At 42.2% G+C, this 18,018-nt stretch overlaps 2 protein-coding genes across 2 annotated transcripts; one reads left to right on the forward strand and one right to left on the reverse strand.

Moving 5' to 3' along the window:
• The first annotated feature begins 597 nt into the window (after nt 1-597).
• On the forward strand, nt 598-10,814 carry LOC308383242 (uncharacterized protein). Its single transcript, XM_080861101.1, has 8 exons — nt 598-2,902; nt 4,569-4,925; nt 5,024-5,119; nt 5,499-5,822; nt 6,459-6,791; nt 9,031-9,360; nt 9,532-9,867; nt 9,933-10,814. The coding sequence occupies exons 1-8, from the start codon at nt 2,866-2,868 to the stop codon at nt 10,022-10,024; spliced, it is 1,905 nt and encodes a 634-aa protein (XP_080717227.1). The 5' UTR covers nt 598-2,865; the 3' UTR covers nt 10,025-10,814.
• A 5,690-nt stretch (nt 10,815-16,504) lies between these two features.
• LOC308409981 (uncharacterized protein) lies at nt 16,505-18,018 on the reverse strand (the record flags this gene model as incomplete). Its single annotated transcript, XM_080903019.1, has 6 exons — nt 16,505-16,653; nt 16,816-17,037; nt 17,127-17,366; nt 17,447-17,713; nt 17,793-17,834; nt 17,991-18,018. The coding sequence occupies 6 exons, from the start codon at nt 18,016-18,018 to the stop codon at nt 16,505-16,507; spliced, it is 948 nt and encodes a 315-aa protein (XP_080759145.1).

The following is an 18,018-nucleotide window of genomic DNA, read 5'->3' on the forward strand; positions in this document are numbered from 1 at the left end:
CCTTTAGATGCAGATGGACTGCTGAGTCTTGTCCTGTGGAGGTGGCTCTTCTATGCTGTGCCATACGTTTATGAAGTGGCTGTTGGGATTCCTTAATCTTAGATAAGTAAAAGCCATATCTGAACCATGGCTGAATGAAGGCACCTGTGAAGCCAGAAGAAAGTGTAGAGAGCTGAACGTAAACGGAAGAAGGATGAACTTCAGGTGTCAGCAAATATTACAGTATTACTGGAATTCACATCCTGAAATGACTGCAAATTACAGACCTATTTCCAAATTGAGTTTTATCTCAAAGATTCTTGAAAAGGTAGTTTACAAGCCATGAATATCCATTTTTAGAAGAATGTTGTATTTCGGAAGTTTTTCAATCTGGTTTTAAAGCTTTGCATAGTACAGAATCTGCCCTTTTAAGAGTTTTTAATAATTTTTTTTAGGAACTGCATCACATGACTGTGTTATGATCGTGCTTTTAGATTTAACAGCTGCCTTTGATACAGTGGATCATAAGATTTTAATTTGCAGTTTAGAGCAGGTGGTGGGTGTTAGGAGTACTGCACTGCAGTGGTTCAGATCCTAATTGGCAGACCAAACTTTCTCTGTGAAACTTGGTGAGCTTGTATCCTCTGCTGCTTCTTTTCAATATGGGGTTCCACAGGGTTCAGTTTTAGGCCCGCTTCTTTTCTCCTTATATCTGATACCACCCGAGTATATTTTCAGGAAACATGGGATTTCTTTCTACTGTTTTGCCGATGACTCCCAGATTTGTTTCCCACTTAAAAGATAAATGGTTTCTCAGTAGGCCCTCTGCTCAGATGTCTTGATGAAATAAGGGCCTGGGTGGCTTTGAACTTTTTACATTTTAATGAGCAGAAAACAGAAGTGATGGTTTTTGGTGGCACTTCTGAGACCACTACTATGGATCTTGGTTTGCTGGCACAGTTTGTTAAACCAATCACCACTAACCTGGGAGTTTAAATGGAGGCAGATGATGAAGTTGAAAGCCAGGTCAGAGCTGTTGTAAAATCTGTCTTTTATTCATTTGAGACAACTGGCAAAAATAAAGCCCATCTTATCAGAGCAGCTTTTTGAGACAGTAATCCATGTCTTTGTTACATCTAAGATAAGAGATGAGATAAGATGTACCTTTATTAGTCCCACATGTGGGAATTTTCTAGACTCCATTATTGTAATGCACTTTATAGTGGGGTTAGTGATGCATCTGTTAGGCGTCTGCAGGTTATGAAGCACATCTTTTAACTGGAACAAAAAGGTCTGAGCACATTACCCCCATTTTAATTTCACTCACTGGCTTCCTGTCACAAACTGGTAGTAGGAACTCAAGAGCAGAGCGGTGTGACGTCTCCAAAAACAGTTTATTTACAGCACCAGTGCACGATATATACAGTGAAGGGAAAATCCAAACTCCAGGGAATCACAGGGAAGCGCTCTCACACTCGCTCATGTCTTCTTGCCCAAACCCACACATGCTCACACGACAGGGAGGTCCGGGGAGGAAAGTCTGTAGCAGAGGAAAGGGAAGTCACTCACAAATCACGAATCACAGGTATACTCAAGTACAGGTTCACAGGAGCTGGGAGAATCACTAACGTCTGTAGTACAATTATCCAGCAATGAGAGGATCTGTGTTCCAGCCTCAAATAGTGCTCCAGGTGATGACAGCTGATTGTTGACAGGTGTGTGGGCCAAGGGCGGGAGCCCACATTGAGCTCCGCCCAGGCAGAGAGAGAGGAAACCAAACACCACATGCAGCCTTGTGGGGCCGGCCGGGCAGGCACGGAGACCATGACACTACCTGTACATTTTAGGGTCCTTCTTAAAGTTCTTTATTTGTTTTTAAATCTCTTATAGCCTGCCCCCACCTCTCTGAGATGCAGCAGCCATATACACCTTCCCACCCCCTTAGTAAGCATTAATTTGCTTTGGCTGTAGCAGCTCCAAAGTTGTGGAACGATCTGCCCTTGCACATTAGGCAGGCTTCTTCTCTTTCTGAGTTTTAAACTCTTCTTAAAACACATTTTTTTGCTGGCGTGTACAGCATTTTGTGAACCCTGGTTTTATTTTAAAGGGCTTTATAAATAAAGATGGTATCATACAGTATGGTAAAGTTAAATTAACACCTATAATTCACAGTTAAATAACAGTGGCCATTATGAAGTGTTACCCACTCAGTTCCTTTCTGTTACTGAATGAACTCCCACTTGTCACCATCAGCCTTTGCTGTGTTTGATTTGAGTATCACTCCCTCTGGTGGGCTGTACAGGTATTACATGTGAATGGCAGTAGATTTTTTGTTGTTGTTTTTGCTGTTTTCTTCAGTTTTGTAACTAGAATTTAAATCTATCCTATAATATTTATGATTAAAAGTTACATTTAAAGAGAAGTGAAAATAAAGATCAATCCCAGCTGTGCTTAGATGCACTTAGATGGTGGGAAAATAGTTAAAAGAGAGTGGGAATCAACAGATCCAAAACTGGAAACATTTAATTTTAGTGTTTCATGTTGAAAAAGTGTCATGATTAAAGTTACGCATAACAGATTAAAATCACAGAGTTGAAGCAGGAAGTTTTTAAATGTGCAAATAGGTTATTTAGGTTTTTACTCTAATGAATGCTTCTTTCATTCTAACAGTTTCTTCTTTACTGGCTGAGGCTTTTGTGAACACTCCTCCTCCTCCTGCTTTTAAAGAAGTGTTTCCTCTTCCTGAATGAAAACAATCCACAGGTGTGATGTGTGACATGGAGAGCAGCCAGAAAACACCTTTGGCTTCTTGGCAGGATTATTTAATCTCGTAGTCGGTTCAGGTTGAAGATTAACTTTGTAGATGTCTACTCTCTGTATAGCAACATGAAGATTTTGGATTTGTTTGTGATCCTCCTGCACGGTAAGAAAAGTTTATTTTAAACTTATGACACACACACATATTTACACAAGCACACACACACTGGTTTTGCTTACAGAAACAGTCAGACAGGTTTGTGCATGTTGATCTGGAAGATAAGTTCTCAAATGCCGCAGGTTATTCTCGCATAGTTAAAGCCAAAAGAGAGAATTGTTTTTTGTTCTAGGACCAAGTGTATGTTTGCACCAGACTTTTACCATAAGAAGTATGTAAATGAGAAAAAACTGTAGTCCTCTCATTTCTTTTAAAACAATGACGGGACTCAAACACAAACACACTGAAACTGAAGTCCAGCTGTAATCCAGGCCTGAGTTCTGAACAGTAAGACAGTCAGTGGGTAAAATATCACAGGCAAGGGGGAGAGATGACAGACAAAATATAAAAACAGCAAAGGTAAACACACACACACACACACACACACACACACACACACACACACACACGGCATTATTATAGACAGGAGAAACGTCTTGGAAATAGTCTTTGAGCATGAAGAATCCACATCTGTCACTGGTGGGCAGATAAACTGAATCCGTTGATACAGCCATCCTTGGATGTGCATCTGAGGCAAATGATCAGACGGAGCAGGTGGTGGTCAACCTCCCGAGCAAACCACACCTCATCCAAAGTTTGGGCATGGAGGTGGTCACCATGTACAAGCTGCTGGGTGTTCACCTTAACAATAACCTGGACTTCTCAGAAAACACTCAAACTCGGCACCAGGACCAAAGTCGACTGTGCTGACAGGCTGAAGTCTGCAGGACATTACTGAGGATGTCTGCAATCTTTTATCCAGAGCTCTGCTGTGGAGGCGGCAGCAGAGAGAGGGGCAGGTAACAGCTAAATAGCCTGGTGAAGAGGGCCAGCTCTGTCCTGGACAGTCCCCTAGACCCCATAAAGGAGGTGGGTGGGCTATTATGCACAACATCTCTCATCCCTGCATGAGACTGTGGACGGAGACTGTGGATGGAGACTGTGGAAGGAGACTGTGGACGGAGACTGTGGACGGAGACAGTGGATGGAGACTGTGGACGGAGACTGTGGACGGAGACTGTGGACGGAGACAGTGGATGGAGACTGTGGACGGAGACAGTGGACGGAGACTGTGGATGGAGACTGTGGAAGGAGACTGTGGACGGAGACTGTGGACGGAGACAGTGGATGGAGACTGTGGACGGAGACAGTGGACGGAGACTGTGGATGGAGACTCTGGATGGAGACTGTGGACGGAGACTGTGGACGGAGACAGTGGATGGAGACTGTGGACGGTGACAGTGGACGGAGACTGTGGACGGAGACAGTGGATGGAGACTGTGGACGGTGACAGTGGATGGAGACTGTGGACGGAGACTGTGGACGGAGACTGTGGATGGAGACTGTGGACGGAGACTGTGGATGGAGACTGTGGACAGAGTGCTATCACAGGTCCTTCATCCCGACAGAAGCCAGGCTGCAACATTATAAACAGGATAAACACTGTTTAGAAATATGTGTGTATAACTATCACTGCCTGCACTTTATGTGCACATAAAACATCTTGTGTTATTTTTCTGCACATAGCAACCATTTGCACAGAATCTTTTTATTATTTATTTTTTCTATTTTTATGTGGGATCAATAAGGTCTTTGTCTATGTCTGTGTCCTCAGTTTCCCAGTGTGCCTCAGGTGTGGAGGTAGTAGAGGGGGCGGAGTTTGTTCTCCTGCCCTGTGAGTATCCTACTTTTGAAGAAAAAGAATCCACAGCTGTGTGGAGTCGCTATGACCTCAATCCCTCCACAGTGCACCTGCGTCGACGAGAAGGCGATGACCTCCAGAACCAAAATGACCAGTTCAGCGGCCGAACATCCATGAATCCTGACGCTCTGGAAACCGGAGACCTCAGTCTCACTCTGAAAAAGCTTCAGCTGTCTGACAGCGGCAGCTACACCTGCACCATCCGTAAGTTTGGAGTAGAACTGGGTCAGTCAAGAGTGGAACTGCAGGTTCAGCGGGTCAAAGGTGGAGGTCAGTGCAAAGAGATTCAAAATCACATGTAGTGTCACAGAGTGTTAATCATTTTATGTTAACATCATGTAATTTTCACGTTTTCATTGTGTTATAAGTTCCCATCAGTGTCCCAGTGGCTCTGGGTGTCCTGGCTGTAGTTGCAGCTGTCATCGTGGGTGTTGGAGTTCACTTCAGAGGCTATTTTAAGGAAGGTATGTTGTGTGTGTGACGTGTTTGCATTGTGAATAATCTGAATCATCCCTAAACCTCAGATTTGTTTTACTTGACTTGTAGTGTTTTTTCTTCTTCTTAATCTATTATTTATGTTAATAGGTTGTTTTAATTGTCTCCTTTCTTTCAATAAAACACAAACCAGTGTTTCCCCATGTTTCATGTTCTTAAGGAATCCTCCAGCGCATTTTGCAGAACAGGCTCCTCTCTCTCATTGAGGAGCCTGAGGACAAACGGCAGCTATTTGTCTAGAATCCTAATTGAATTACTCTTTTCTCCCTTCACACACTTTACATGTCAAACATGGGGGCTTTGACAGACTGCGCGCACAAATCATTATTTGTTGTTCTTACTTCACAGTCTCACAGGTGGATGTGGATTCGGGGGTGGAGTCTGTTCAGCTGCCCTTTATAACCACAGTTTACCGACATGAAGATGTAACTGTAGAGTGGACTGACAGCTCCAACAGGATAGTGCACGTCTTTAAAAACGGCTCTGACCACCTTGAAAAACAGCACTGGTTTTACAGAAATCGAACAATGATGAACAAAAACCTGCGGATAGCTGTGGACCTCAGCCTGACTCTGAAATACCCGACAAACAGAGACGCACTCACCTACACCTGCACCGTCTACAGGGGGGAAAAGATCCTAAAGAAGAAACAAGTGAAGCTCTACGTCAGAGGTGAGTGCTGTAGAAAGAAGATGAAGATGTGAGTCATGAATTGAAGAGCTTGGTGACCACACTGATAATCTGTCCCTGAGGTGAACAGGACTTGATGAGTGAGCTACAGTAAGATCTATTAAGTTAGGTTTTTCAACCATTACTTTTTTATCAGCTCAAACTGAAGATGTGACACTAGTCCGAGAAATTGAGGAGTTTAAGAGAAATTTATGAAATGATTTAGAATGAAAATATTATAATGATAATGTTTTTGAGTCAATGTCAGCCTGAAAGCACCAGGATTTTGAGGATCAGATGTTTTCTTAAGGAAACTCACATGAGCTTCTTCTATTTCTTCTATTCCACATTAAACAACCTCATTAAAATGCTGCACGCTTTGTCTGGGCCTGCATAGCCCAGAATAATAGCTTATTTAACAAAAGTTCATATTAATCTGCATGTAGAGAGAAAATTCAAAGGAAATATTAAGTAGGCAAGCTCACATGATGGTATATTAACGTTTCCTCAGTGGAGCAATGGGACAAATCCCAGGCTGCAGCCAGTTTTCAGTGCAGATGTTTCACTTCATCCAAACAAAATGTTCTCAGTGCTGATGATGTTGTGTTCAGCTCATTGTGGGTTTTTTTCTCCTTTCAGTCCCCCTGGTGGAGGTGGAGCAGGGGGTCGAGTCTGTACAGCTGCCCTGCAAAACCAAACTTCACCTGCTTAAAGACAGTAAAGTGGAGTGGACCTGCATTTACATCCGGACCACAAAGGTCCACGTGAATGAGAACGGCTCTGACCAGCTTGAAGAACAAGACCACTTTTACAGAGACCGAACGAAGATGAATGAAGACCTGCTGAAAACTGGAGACCTCAGTCTGACCCTGAGATACCCCACAGACAGAGACAACGAAGTCTACACCTGCACCGCCTACAGCAGCGAGGGAAACATCCTGCTGAAGAGAGAAGTGAGGCTTCGAGTCAAAGGTCAGAAATGAATTTAAGTCAGTTATTTATACAGCACCAAATCACAACAACAACTGCGTCAAGGCACTTTATATTATAAGGTAGTTCCTTCAATAATACAGAGAAAACAGAGAAAAACCCAACAATCATATGAGCCCACTATGGGTAAGTGCTTTGGTGATAGTGGGAGGAAAAACTCCGTTTTAACAGGAAGAAACCTCCGTCAGAACCAGGACTGGGGCGGCCATTTCTGACCCATTCCAACAAAATGATGGCTGATAAACAGACATGCTGTGGTAGAGAGGCAGAGGTTATTAATGACTAATTATTACATTCAGAGAGGTGTATTAGTGTATTAACACATCATCACAATCACAATCAACACAATCATCATCTCGGCTCCTCTGACGACCTGTTTGCTGTTGCATGCTGCTGAAAGGCAGTGGGGAGAGGGGACACTCGGGCAGTGCATTTATCACGTATAATGTGTTTCCTGGATACACTGCTGCTTTTTCAGCATTCAGAGATCGATGGCTCCGTGTCAGAGCTGGCTATGAACTTCAGACGGATCAGACTTTAACTTAACAAAAAAGTTATCAGTAGTTCTTTTCATCTTTCCTTATTACCCACACCTACATCCACTCTGTCAGGCCTAGGCTGCTCACTAGGGCTGGGTATCATCGTTGATTTCTATAATCCCTTTGATTCCAATTCACGAAGTCCCGATTTGATTCAATTTAGCCTCAGACAGTCAGAAATATTATAATTCTGATCATTTATCAGCACTGATACATGTGAGACTTCATCACAATTGTGAGCATCACAGCAGATGTCTTTGTGTGAAAGTAACTGAGGATAAAACAGAGAAAAACATGAAGGAGATTTTCCTGGTCTGGCGTTTTATAGCAGATAACCTTAAAAATATTCTGCAGTAGATCAAAAACTGTAGAAAACCATGAATCGACATATGAACATTACCTGATGCTGCTGAAGTGAAGCAGAGCAAAGTTGCAGAGGTTCTTTTTAAAAGTGGAATTAATGATGACATTTATCAAATGTGAGTTGTAGTTTGGATCTTGTCTGTGAAGCTTCTCAGTGATCCAGGTCATCGTAGTCTAAGGAGTGTGGAAAGGAAAAACATCTGGACTTCTTTAAGTTGCTTGAAGACGTTTCACCTCTCATCCGAGAAGCTTCTTCAGTTCTAGGACCTAATTGGTCACACTCTAGGGACTCCCCGGCAGACTACACCTATTGCAGCATAACTAAGGGAGGATTCAGGGTCACCTGGTCCAGCCCTAACTATGTGCTTTAGCAAAAAGGAAAGTTTGAAGCCTAATCTTAAAAGTAGAGATAGTGTCTGTCTCCTGAATCCAAACTGGAAGCTGGTTCCACAGAAGAGGGGCCTGAAAACTGAAGGCTCTCCCTCCCATTCTACTTTTAAATACTCTAGGAACAACAAGTAGGCCTGCAGAGCGAGAGCGAAGTGCTCTGGGTAAACTGGTGTAAGATCCAATAAAGTGTCATCTTGTCATTATATGCTCCACTTTCTTGTAACTAGTTACCAAAATAGATTGTACTGATACAATACAATAGATACTTTATACACAAAATGAGTTGAGATCAGGAGTATCTGTACTTCATTGATTTGATTGATCGCAATCTGTGTGTTACATGAACACACAGATTGTAGTTTTGGGTAAGTTTAAGGGTCCAAATATGTGTTTCACTCAATGATATACAGATGAATTTACACTTTTTATGTAATCTTTCTTTTTTGGATTTTTTGTTAATAAATGGTAATTGGCCTGTATTTATATAGCGCTTTACTCAGTCCCTAAGGACCCGCTTTACACTACATTCAGTCATCCACCCATTCACACACACAATCACACACTGGTGACAGCAGCTACAGTGTAGCCACAGCCACCCTGGGGCGCACCGACAGAGGCGAGGTGATAATTTGTCTCCCTTTATTAAGATTAAACTACCATAAAAAATTAGAGACTCGTTCTTTCTTTGTGAGCAGTCCCACTCAAATCCTACTAAAGTGGACTGAAGGCAACAATTCAAAAGAAATGAAGAACAACCAATAAAATACATTAATCCTGAATTAAATGAGTGTAGTATATTTCATCTTTAGGAAATCAACACAAGCAAAGACAAACATCATAGTTTGAGCTTAAAATTGAATATTAAAGTTCACTTTGGAATCATTGAATAAAACTGCTGCTGTGTCATGTTGTGTTTGTTGTCCTCTCAGTCTGTCAGGTGGAGGTGGAGGAGGGGGCGGAGTCTGTCCAGCTGCCCTTCACAACCACAGAAAACCTGCCTGGAGATGCTGAAGTGGAGTGGTGGCGCTATGAACCTGAACCACCGATGACTGTTCACAAATATCACGCCGGCTCTGACCAGCCTGACGCACGAGACCAGTTTTACAGAGAGCGAAACGAAATGAGAGACGACTCACTGAAAACTGGAGACCTCAGTCTGACCCTGAAACTCCCCACAGACAGAGACAGTGGAAAGTACATCTGCAGAGTTGAGGGGAAAGGGATCAAGAGAAAGAAAACAGTTCTGCTGAGAGTGATGAGTCAGTGCAAATACCTATGAAATATTTCTTACAGTGTATTTGTTTATAAAATGACAATAACAATAATTAAGTGTAAATATCAGACTGCAGCATCTATAAAGAAGCTTAATAAGGTGTTTTCTAGATTCACTGCTGTCTGTACAGCTCATGTTGTGTTTGTTGTCCTCTCAGACTGTGTGGTGGAGGTGGAGGAGGGGGTGGAGTCTGTCCGGCTGCCCTTCAAAACCACACAAAACCTGCCTGAAGATGCTACAGTGGTGTGGAAACGCATTGACCATGTACCATCAGTGTTGGTTCACATGTATGAGAACGGCTCTGACCAGCCTCACAAACAGCACCAGGTTTACAGAGACCGAACGGAGATGAATGAAGACCTGCTGAAAACTGGAGACCTCAGTCTGACCCTGAAACAGCCCACAGAGAGAGACAGTGGAGAATACATCTGTAATGTCTGCAGCAAAGAAAGAAGCATTTCAAGAGAGACCACGGTGCTATTAAAGGTCAAAGGTCAGTATGAAAATATAAGTTTGTCTCTTGTTGTCTGTCCCTGTCTGACTGTCTTGTCTCTGCAGGGAGAGTTCAGGTCCAGGATCAAACAGGGGACATCAGGAACAGAAGCAGCTCCATTGATCCGACTCCTCTGATGGCTGATCAATCAGTTTGATCTGTGCTTAGTTTAGGATCAGCTTTTAGTTCAAGTTAAAATTAAAGTCCCTTTCTCATGACTACACTTTAAGAAAGGGACTGGAGCACACCAGCGTGGCAGAGTTCCAAGACTGTTGGGGAAAAAAACCCTGGACTGATGAGTGTGTGTCATTACACACTGCATTTCAGAAAAGGAAGCTCATACCAACAGTAAAATATGGTGGTGATAGTCTGATAGTCTGAGGCTGTTTTGCTTCCTCGGGACCTGCAAGACTTGCCTCCCTAAATGGAACCATGAATTCGGCCCTCTTAAAGAAACAATTCTTTAGGAGACTATCTGGCCATCCGTTCTCATCTGACCTGAAGCGCACTTGGTTTCTGCAGCCGGAAAATTATGCAAAACACCCAAATAAGTCAAAGTTCTTACCTGAATCTGATTTATATGCTGTGACATGACCTTAAAAAGGTGGTTCATGCTTGAAAACCCAGCAATGTGGCTAAATTACAACAATTCTGCAACAGTGAGTGGGCTGAAAATCCTCCACAGTGCTGTTAAAGATTTATTGCAGGTTGTTACAAATGCTTGGTTGCAGTTATTTATTAAATTCAGGGGCAATAGCTTTTTCTGACATGTTCATCTAGGTTTGGGTTTTTCCCCTTAATAATAAACACATTTATTTAGAAACTGCATTTTGTGTTTACTTCTGTTCTTTGGATAATATTGTAATTCAATTAATGTTTTATCACTCACCTTTGAGTTCAGGTCAGGGGTTAACGTGTGATAATGAGAAATAACAGAGAAAAACAAAAGGAAGAAAAGGAAGGTGCAATGAGACAGGAAATCATGATTCATGGCAAATGAAATTTATCAATAATTGAAAGCCATCCTGACAGTTATTACAAATTAATATTAGCAGGTTCAGTCCCAACTGATGACCTATAAAGATCTGTGTCATTACCAAAGTGTCACAAAAGAAACATCTCATGATGGGTAAAACCAGTGAGCTGTCTCAAAACCTTCACAACCGTATTGTTGCAAAACATACTGAAGGTATTGGTTCTAAACTACTGGAGGTTCTAGTGAGCACTGTTGGGTTCTTAATGCAGAGGTGGAAAGAACATCATTTCACCATATATAATAATGATCAGAAGAGTCGTTGAAGAGCCAAGGTGCTACAGAAAAACCTGGAATCAGCAGGTACAATTGTTTCAAGAAGGCATGGCATGTAGGTCACCATCCATGGTGCCATTGCTGAAGAAAAAGCATGATGAAGAGCTTTTAAAGTTTGCTGAACATTTAGAGAAGCCAGTGAAATATGGTCTGGTCAGATGATCATATGATTGTTCGGTTTTTCTCTGTAGGGTCTACCTTACAATATAAAGGTAACTGTTATTGTGATTGGTCGCTATATGAATAAAATTGACTGGAAATGAAAAGATGACTTGTCCATGGATATGCAGACTGGAGCATCCAGGAAATGATCCCATCAATTTTCCAACTGGGAAATGATCTGCTTTACCTCCTGAGTTGGTAGATTAACACCCCAAGTTGCTCTCTGATGCAAAGAATGAATGTTAGCATATCTTAGCTAGAAAGCACTAAAGCATAGAAACCAGTGCTTGTCTGGTTGAATGAGGCAAGTTCTTTAAAATGACCGTTGCTCTGAGCTGATGTCCTGAAACTGTTTGTGTCCACAATGTGGAAAAACCACGGCAATGTGTTTCCAGACTTTTGACTGGCAGCTTTCAAGACAATGTTTCATATATTCAGCTTCAGCTACGTGCTCTGATGTGTGACTTTCAGAAAAGAAGTTGGTGACAGCGTTTATGTGGCTCGTTGGTCTAGGGGTATGATTCTTGCTTAGGGTGCGAGAGGTCCCGGGTTCAAATCCTGGACGAGCCCACCTCACGTCTGTAGAGTTACAGGGTAACCTCCTACATCTTCTAACGAAACCTCTTAGAAATCTGTTATCTACAGCCTGAAATCACACGTTCCCATAGTACCTCACACAGATGTAGCTGAGAGATCTGATTTCCATTTCTTACCATTTTAATTCTCCAACAAGTTTTTTGAAGATAATTATTTGTCTTTCATGTTGGCCTAACAAAATAACACAGAGTATTATTTTAGATTAAATCAGAGGGTTCAATCCAAACTTGTGCACAGAACTACAAAAATACACAGCTATCTATCAAATATTATAAATGTGTAACTCTTTGACACAACATTAACAAAATGCATGTGGAAAAATGCGCATACATTTCTTTCTTTTGCACAAAGGGACCAAGATTGAACATCAGTAACTATTAATACTTTAGTATCACAAAGGAATCTAGTTCAGTGCATTATGCACACATTATCTACCAACTTAAATACAAGTTTACAAATTTGATTACAGCAAAAGTCTGAAATGCCATGTCAGCTGTTATTTGGAGTGTAACTAAAGCAAAAAAACAATTAGTTAGAAAAATAATGCTGGGAAATTATTTTAGTCCTTGCCAAGCTCAATACAGGAAGGCTACACAGATAAAGGTCAGTAAAAATAGTGTTCAAGCTTGTGGTTTATTTTCTGGCTCTACATAAGAAACGCTTCAACCACGAGTGATGGCAGTTCACTGATCATCATTTATACATGTAAACTGGTTGTCTGTGTAAACGAACTGCTGCTACTGCTCTAATCCAGCTGAGCACTCAAGACTCAGCTATTCACACACTGCTTTCTAAGCACCTTTATCAAACACTCACGTTTGGATGGAGGCGTCAGAAGAAATTTGGGGTTCAGTATCTTGCCTAAGAATACTTCAGCATGCAGACAAGAAGACACATTTAGAAGACAACCCACTGCATCACATGAGCCTCAGTCAGCGTTCACAGTGCACAGAGAGATCCTGCTGGTTTGCTGTTTATGCATTACTAATGTAGATTTATTTTTGACATGCGTGTTTAAGGTTCGGTGCCCAAACTGACAGTGACTGATGACAACATTTAGACTGAAAACCAAACAATGAAACTCTGAGAGACACAGGACGATTATCGACTCTGTCCACACAGTGGAAAATTTGTTCTTAATAGAGGAAACATCGTCTACATAACAGACCCAGTCAGAAGTAGCGATGCGAAACACAGCAGCTGTGGTTTCCTGTTTGATGAAAACAGGTCGTCTGCCTTCATGTTCAGTCGTCATGTTACAGACTCTAACTGAACTGAACCTTCAGCAGGTTTTGGACGTTTATGAGACAAATTTAAATCACAAACTTTCATCACTTTAATCCTGCAGGTTTGAAACTGTTTTCTATTATTAGAAAGATTCTTTGTGTATTTCAGGTAAAGTGTGATGCTCATATGTAAATAACATCTTGTTTTGTTTCCTGTCCAACTGGCCAGCTTTGAGATGAAACCAGTCATTTTTAACCAGGATATGTCCTTTAATGCACATATTAAACAAATATGTAGGACTGCTTTCTTCCATCTGAGCAACATCTCTAAAATTAGAAATATCCTGTCTCAGAGTGATGCTGAAAAAACAAGTTCATGCATTTATTACTTCTAGGTTCAAAATCATTTTCTGTGCCTGTCATGAACAGCTGTGTGGCAGGCAGAGGCAAGACCCAAATGCAGGACTTGGAAACAAAGGGGTCGGCTAAAAGAGGCAGCGTTATTAATGTTAGAAGATACTCAGAAAGAAACATAAAAATACAAGAAAAACAAAGAAAGAAAATTAGAGAATATAAACAGGAAACTACGAAGGAAACATAGAACTCACAGAAGAACACAGCAAAACAGGCACGAGGGAGACTGAGGACCTAAACACAGGGATGGGATTACAAACACAATGAGACAGAACACAGAGAAAACAGACAAACGCAGGTACGTGAGCGGGGAGACTGAAAGAATAACAAAACACAGAGAAGAGGCTGGCACAGACTGGACACGAAGGAAATAAACATGAACAACAAGAAATAGAGAATAAGAAATATAAATAATGACGACTCTGACAAATAAGGGAACCTGAGCTCAAGAGACACCAATATAGAACCAGAACAAAGGTCATTGAAACAAGAGAACAAATAAACACACAGTCCATAACAAACACAAAAACTAGGTCAAAGACTGAGGACCATCACAGGACACTCTGTGTCAAACATGAGTGTTCATAAGTTCAGAGTATTGATCAGTTTGAAATGATGGAAGCAGCTCCTGAAAGTGACGACTCTTCACCTCGCAGTAGACCTTTGTCAGAGTTCAAGCTGCACAGACTCAAACCAGCAGCAGGTTGATTTCTTTAGTTCCCCGTCAATCCTGGTTCCTCAGGAGGAACTTGCTCCCACAATGACATCACTGTGTGAATGAATGGGAGTGAATGAAGAAAGGAGGAAGCTGATGACTGCCTGTAAATGTTCCCATGGTGACTGACAGAGTGAGACTGTCCACAGGAAGTCTGCAGGTCTGTCCTCAGCTTCCTGTTTACACTTCTTCTGTGGTGTCTGTGGTTCCTTTAGCTTCTGTAAAAATGGGACAGTTGAGTGTGCAGTCATGGTGCAGGTCACGAGAAGGGTGAGGCATTTATTGTCCTACCAACTTTAAAACCTAATTAAAATGTATATGTATGTAACAAATATATGAAATTTTAAACCTAATTTTTAAACTGAAGCTTAAAGAGAAAAAAGTTAATGATGGATTGCATTTATATAACACTTTTCTAGGCACCCAAAGTACAGTTCCACAGTCACTCTCACACACTGGTGGAGGCAGCTACAGTTGTAGCCACAGCTGCCCGGGGACAGACTGACAGAAGCAAGGCTGCCATATCGCACCATCGGCCCCTCTGGCCATCACCAGTAGGCGGTAGGGGAAGTGTCTTGCCATAGGACACAACCACCAGGACAGAGAGAGAGCAGGAGGGATCAAACCGGCGACCTTCCACTTATAGAGGAGCTTCCCAATCCACTGAACCACAGTCGCCCCGATAGCTCAGCATGTAATAACACTGGGACATGAGTCATATAGGTGCAGCCTCCCTACCTGTGTCCTCAGGGGTCTGAGTGATGATGTCAGCATTGGTCATGTGTGTTTTTGGGATGACATCATCAAGACAAGAACATGCCAATGAGTGACTGAATATCCGGGTTTTATTTACAACTCACTGAACTTGGATTTCCCATCAACCCTGTTTGCCTGCTGAACTGAATTCAAATATATATTGTTTTCATTTAATAATAATCCTGCAGAGAAATCTTAATTCTTATGAAGACGTTGTGAGGGGCTTCATGAATCTCTCTCTGAAAAAGAACTCATTTTGTTTCACTTTAAACACTAGTCACACAAAGAGATGAAGACAAGAAACAAAGTTAAGAACATCTTTTGCTGTGTGGTAACTTTACATCTTCCTTTGTTCAGTCCTGCATCTCAGCACCGGTATCTGCTGACATGCACTCTCTCTACTCTCAGACACTGTTTACCTCTACAGAGTCCACAACATTCAAATAGCTGCTAGACTGATCTTAAACACATAAAACACTTCATGGTTTATGTGTTTTACCTTTGATCATTTCCCACTGATCTCAACAAAGAAGCTCCGTCACAGAGAGCTTCTCTCAGCAGTTAACCACACCAGCAGCACCTGTTTTGATGTGGGTGAATGAACGCTCGACTCCGGGAAATATGAACTACTGACTCAGGTGACTTCACTATTTATGTGCTTTTACATCTGATTACTGCTACTACTGTGTATAACCCTCAGATTTACATGGCAATAAAAGAAATAATGTGGTCACTGAACTAGCTTCTCCTGCTAGTCCCAAAAACGTGACTCAAAGTGAGAGCTGACTGGGCTTTTTCAGCTGTAGCCTAAACTGTGGAAGCATCACCCTGCCCTCGTTAGTTCAGCCCACTCGCTGCCTGTCTTTAAATAATGTCTTAAAATGTGTTTTTGCTCCTCAGATTAGAGTCAGAACGCGAGCAGTACATTCTCACCTTGTACTGGTTGTTATTTTCCTAATTTTGCTGGTTTGCTGGTTTGTAGAGTATTTTTATTAAACTGTCCAACGTGTGCTTCTCCGATTTATTTTTGAAAAGATACATCTGGATTAAAAACAAACCAAATCCGCTCAGATTATTTTTAATCTTCAGTTCAGGCCGACTGCTCCTGTTACACTGTGTCATTCACACAAACCTGAATTGACTCCCATCAAACACCGATCATATCTGTTTAAGCTGCAGGATTTCCTGTCTCAGTGCCACGTCTCTCTCTGCTGACTGCCTCATGTTATAAACACTGAACTGACCAACGAAACCACAGTACAGCTTTAATTATGAAACCAGTGACAGGTTTTACTGAGGAAACAGGAACCTGAAGAGTGAACTGCACCTGCATTCAGGTCCCACTTTCAAAACACTAGTTTGATAAATTTGAGAAGAAGATTCTCATTGTTTCATTGAGCACATTTTACAAGCCCAATGAAAACTACTTTTGGGTTTATCTCTCATTGATGTCCCTCGCTAGAACACAGGTGAATGTGTACCTGCAGTGTTTGTCCTCAGACTGGAGTAAAGTACTTCAGGTTCGCTGGCTGGAGTCTTATTGGTCCAGGCTCTACTGGTGACCTCAGCATAGGTGACATCATTTACTGGAGCTGACTGGTATCTCCCTGCAAAGATGAAGTGATCTGAAAGAATACTAGTATTTGTGTCTGTGGAGTTTTAGTCTGAATCTACTTTCTAAGTGTTCTAAAAATAGAAACGCTGATGGAGGCTGTCTTGATGTGTCCAAGATGATGACTTTGGATGAAAATTTGAGACAGACGCTATACCTGTGCGCTTCTTCCACAGAAGATGAAGTACAAACAGAACCAGAACCAATAGCACCAGGGAACCTATAGCAGCTACAATTGGGGATATGAGGGAGGAGGGGGGAGAGGGAGAAGGGGGAGGAGAAAGAAGGGTAGAAGAAGAGGAGATATGAGTGTTTGTGAGTGACGTTATGGTTGTTGTTGCTTCTTTTGTTGTTGTAAACAAGGCTGTGGTTGAAGGACCTGCAGGAGAGATGAGGAAGCTGGTTCAGTCAGTTTATCATCAGCTCAGCAGATTGGCTTTAAACAGGAAGTGATGTCAGTGATCTGACCTCTGACCCTCAGAAAGCTCTGAGGAGATGATCCAAACTCATCAGTAGAACACCAGTAGAGACCTTCATCAGACTGCTGCACGTTAATGGTGATGTTTTTCTCTGATTTAGGTCTAACAAGACGTCCATTAAAGTAGAAATAAGCTGCGGCTGTGCCACCAGTTTTCTTCTTACAGCGTAGAGTGACATCACTTCCTGTCCTCACAGGAAGTGCAGGGATCTCCAGGATCACATGTTTATCTGAAGAAAAGACCCACAGAGTGATGTAGAGGTGGTATAACAGTCTGCTGTTAGTCTGATGAAATGAATGACTTCATTACCTGATACAGTGATGTTGACTTCTTCACTCTTCTCTCCAGCTTCACCTTCACACCAGTAAACTCCACTGATTGGCTCGAACTCATCAAACAAACAGGATGAACCATTGAACCTCCCGAAGCCCCGCCCACCTGCTCCACATGACTCAGTCCCACTTCCTGTGTCCCTCTTCACCGTCCATCCATCAGAGCCCAGCTGACCTTCACATGTCAGAGACACTGAGGCTGCTGTGAAGAACTGCTGAAGGTTTGGACTGACGCTCAGAGAGACTGGAGGACAGACGGACAGTTTCTATCAGTGTTTACACTCAGTGTTTGTCCTGGACCATGGTGCACTTCATCTACTCACCTGCACAAACAGTCAGTGCAGACAGCAGCAGCACACACACACCTGCAACAGGAGGTCAGAGGTCACTGAAAGTCAGAGGTCAATGAAGGTCATAGGATATTAAAGGTGAGAGGTCACTGAAAGAGAGTGGAAATTATGACCAGAAGGCAGTAATAGGCCTGGGAGAGCATCTTCTATGTTACCATGTTCACTCTTCACCCTGCTGTGATGGCACTTGTTTAGCCAT

Source organism: Rhamphochromis sp. 'chilingali' (assembly GCF_963969265.1).
Source record: "Rhamphochromis sp. 'chilingali' genome assembly, chromosome: 1".
In the NCBI taxonomy this organism is placed as follows: domain Eukaryota; kingdom Metazoa; phylum Chordata; class Actinopteri; order Cichliformes; family Cichlidae; genus Rhamphochromis; species Rhamphochromis sp. 'chilingali'.

Excerpts from the sequence above, each read along its gene's own strand:
- LOC308383242 (XM_080861101.1), top strand. The coding sequence starts at position 2,866 with ATGAAGATTTTGGATTTGTTTGTGATCCTCCTGCACG. Across the intron at positions 2,903-4,568 it reads GTTTGTGATCCTCCTGCACG|TTTCCCAGTGTGCCTCAGGT; the intron begins GTAAGAAAAGTT and ends CTGTGTCCTCAG. Across the intron at positions 4,926-5,023 it reads TCAGCGGGTCAAAGGTGGAG|TTCCCATCAGTGTCCCAGTG; the intron begins GTCAGTGCAAAG and ends TTGTGTTATAAG.